Source organism: Drosophila yakuba, chromosome 2R (genome assembly GCF_016746365.2).
Source record: "Drosophila yakuba strain Tai18E2 chromosome 2R, Prin_Dyak_Tai18E2_2.1, whole genome shotgun sequence".
NCBI lineage: Eukaryota > Metazoa > Arthropoda > Insecta > Diptera > Drosophilidae > Drosophila > Drosophila yakuba.
In genome coordinates, this window is record NC_052528.2 from 6,141,105 (window position 1) to 6,144,629 (window position 3,525).

Genomic DNA, 3,525 nt, shown 5'->3' on the forward strand with positions numbered 1-3,525 from the left:
AAACGTAGAAATTATGTGTCTTACATAGGTAAGAGATTACAGTACTCGTAAATGATGTTTTAATTTTAAAAGTTCCCTAAACGTGCTTAGCAAAAATTTAAAAGCAAGATTCATAGTCCATAATCAAGAATATATATACTTTATATGGTCGGAAGCGCTTCCTTCTGCCTGTTACATACTTTTCAACGAATCTAGTATACCCTTTTACCCTACGAGTAACGGGAATAAAAACTTTAAAAATGTCAACCCCAGCAGATTAGTCTGACTGCCGTCCAACGTGATTATGTGTTTCAATTAATTTAAATTTTAGGTTCGAAAATGGTAAACACAATTCGTTATTAATAAATTCATAGATTGTGAACAACAGAAGGCTATGCAAACTACTCCTCAATGAAAAATCAACTTCCGATACTCAACTTTCAACAAAATATGCACATTAAAAATGCGAGAACGCAAGCTGGGCAAGAAAAAGGCTTTAGCGGAGGAACGAAGGGAACGGATACTAAAATTTCTTGAAGAAAACCGAGAATTCCAACCTATGGATGTCCCAAGGGAAAAAACTGCGATTCAAAAGAAACTCCCTCAAAATAAGATAGGAATTTCGAAAAAGAATCTCAAATCATGTGTAATTGCAACTCCTTTACAGGACCAGCGATTGGCCGCCGGTGAGTTGCACTTGTTCGGCGAAATGTATTTTCATAAGCTAGCAAATTTGTAATTTCTAAGGCGAGAATAATCCCTTTGCACGAAGAGCTGGAAAGCAGCCGCGCGTAGATGAAGAATGCCAATTTAATGCACCGGGTGTATTTTTTCTAAAAGGACGTAGTGCAAACATCAGCTGCCAAGAAGTTTTTATAAAGCCCACCAAGCCGAAACGAATGGAATTGAGGAACAAATGCGATTTCTTTCCGAATTATGTGGACCCCTCGCCATTCAAGGATGAAACCACTCAGACCCTATATAGGTAACAGAATTGAAATACAGTAAAGGCGGGTATTAACCAGACCAATCCTTAGGGAATCCTCCGCGCAGACCTTGGCCTATTTGCCAGAAATCTACAATAGAGATGAAGCCCGTACCCTAGAGCTGTTTACCCTGCCCTCAGTTCTGCCGGGCAACAAGCCTCCTGGTCTGTACGAGGTGGAATTTTTCGAGCGAGCTCGTAGACGGCATAAATTTCTGGATGCAGTGAAGACTAACCTGAAGCAGCAACGGCTCGATTGCAAGAAACTTGACATTAATCAGTACGCAACCATGGCGGAGGCCTTCGAATGGGAGCACTGGATAGAGCGGGAGGAACGGATCCAGGAGTGCCAGATGATGCGACTAGAGATCGTGATCAAGATGTTCGATAAAAGGGAGCGGGAAATGCATGCTGCATCCAAAACGCGTATGGAACGTGGATGCGAACTGATCGAGAAGCGTCGTAAGGAGGCATTGCGTAAGAATGAAATCGACTACCAGCGCGGCATGCGCCGTATTAGCAAGCAGTTGGCCAAAACCTCGATTAAGTGGCAGAAGCAGACACCGATGCACTCCTTGGGATCTCCTTGCTCAGATTTCTACGCTCCATCCATGAGATACGGAGTGGATCCAGAACGTCGAAATTTCACCTCGACCACCAAAACACGCGCTTTCAATATGAGAATTGACGAGCTTGAGAAACAAATAAATATGAAAATAATTGAGTGTCCATTCGGCAAACTGAAGCAATGGTCCCAGCCCAAGCTACGTATTACTGAGATAGAGAACCGATTCTGCGATGAGCACCATCTGGAGGAGCTCCACCGTTTGCTAAAAACGCTGAGAGTCTCACCTAAAGACCAGAAGCCTAAGCCCCAGTGCCTTAAAGTAATATTTACACAAAAATCAGACAGACGAGGCAGGAGGTCACTGATGCCCCTAAATAGGTACAGCAATCTGTACGAGAGGAACATGTACACTGCACGGTTTTCGGAAAAGCTCACACAAAAGGAAGCTATTAAGCAGCATCTCAAGAGGCAGAAAGATCAGCTAAATAACGATCACCCACAAAAAATTGCCAGGGACGTACAGAAAAACGACCTGAAAAACATGCTTCTGGCCTACGAAGGCAGTTTAATTGGTTTTATGATGCAGTTCCTCAGCGAAGAAATGAATCGCTTAAAGGAGCAACGCCGGCTGCACTTCTTCTCACTATTGGTCGATAAACAACGCTGGCAACGTGAAGCGGCCGAGGCGGGTTTGAGGCAAAAGGAGAACAGCATTAGGATGCTCTACGAGGAGATGTTCCAGTATACGAATTCAGTCAACACCGATATAAGTGATCACTATGTGTACAGTATTCTGACCACCGATCTGGGCTACATGGCTGCCAACGAGGCAGCGGAAGCAGTCACAGAAATGGCCAGACAAATTGATGTAGACATAGAACGATGGCTGGAGAGCTTCAAGCTCATACAAAATCCACTTAACTATATTCCACTCCGACTTATGCTGCACGATATGGTCTTTCCGGATCTGAATGCTGCTCTGCAGCGGCATGAGATCACTATGATTGTGCAGTACATAGTTGAAGATGTGGTCTTTGACAGAATTTGGAATGCACTAGAACCCTATGACATTTCCAGCACGCTGACTAGCGACCTAATCGATCGCCTCATCGACAACGATCTGTATTTGTTCTCTTCTGACAGTGAAAGCGAAACGACCCAGAGCACTTCCTGGTGCGAAGCTCATGCCATTATTAGAAAACTTATTCGACAATCGGTTCCCGGCAGACGTTGGAAGGAAGAAGCCGAACGCATCGTTTATGAAAACTATAATGACCTGCTAGATATTGTTTTTGATGAAATGTTGCACAAGTTCGAAGCTTCATCAAGAAATAATGAAAACCGTATCAGCGACAAACTATGCTTTTGGCAACCACTACCGGAAATTCAATCTGATCTCAGTTTTGTTTCTGGTAAGAAGATAAGCAAAAATGCGTGGTTTAGCCTTGAAAGAAAAAGTAGTAAGCGACTCAAGGGTCTTGAACCAGATAAAACCTACAAAGGATCTCCCCCAAATTCTCTTGATTCAAAGTTCATCGAAATAGAATCCGACGTCGAAGACGATGCTTGGCCATGGCTTCCAGATTGTATGAGTCGATCTTCATCCCAGGAAAACCTAGAGGAAAACATAATAGAAAAAGTTATGTATTTTACAGAAAAAGAAGAGGAAAACAAGAAACTATAGCTTATAAAAATAAGAAGTTTTGTTTTCTGAAATGTGTATAAAAGCTATCTACTTTATGTATATTTTTAATAAATATTTTTGACAACACGTGTATCTTAGCCTTAATTAGTATTCATAATTAAGGTTAGATGGCGTTTTGATTTTCGACTTTACAACTAGTTTTTATGCGCCGCCTATCGATTGGCAAACAAACAACGTGACTCCCTAGCAGCTAACTGGTTGCCTGGCGAATAATATTTGCTCCGAATTGACCGACTTACCCACAATCCAATAGGGCCTGGGCATTATAGCGAGCTAGTTGGGAAGTTA

At 42.4% G+C, this 3,525-nt stretch overlaps 1 protein-coding gene across 1 annotated transcript; it reads left to right on the forward strand.

Annotated features, from left to right (window-relative positions):
- The first annotated feature begins 343 nt into the window (after positions 1-343).
- Positions 344-3,368, forward strand: LOC6529447 (cilia- and flagella-associated protein 91). Its single transcript, XM_002090413.4, has 3 exons — positions 344-665; positions 727-964; positions 1,017-3,368. The coding sequence occupies exons 1-3, from the start codon at positions 443-445 to the stop codon at positions 3,214-3,216; spliced, it is 2,661 nt and encodes an 886-aa protein (XP_002090449.1). The 5' UTR covers positions 344-442; the 3' UTR covers positions 3,217-3,368.
- Positions 3,369-3,525: the final 157 nt, after the last annotated feature.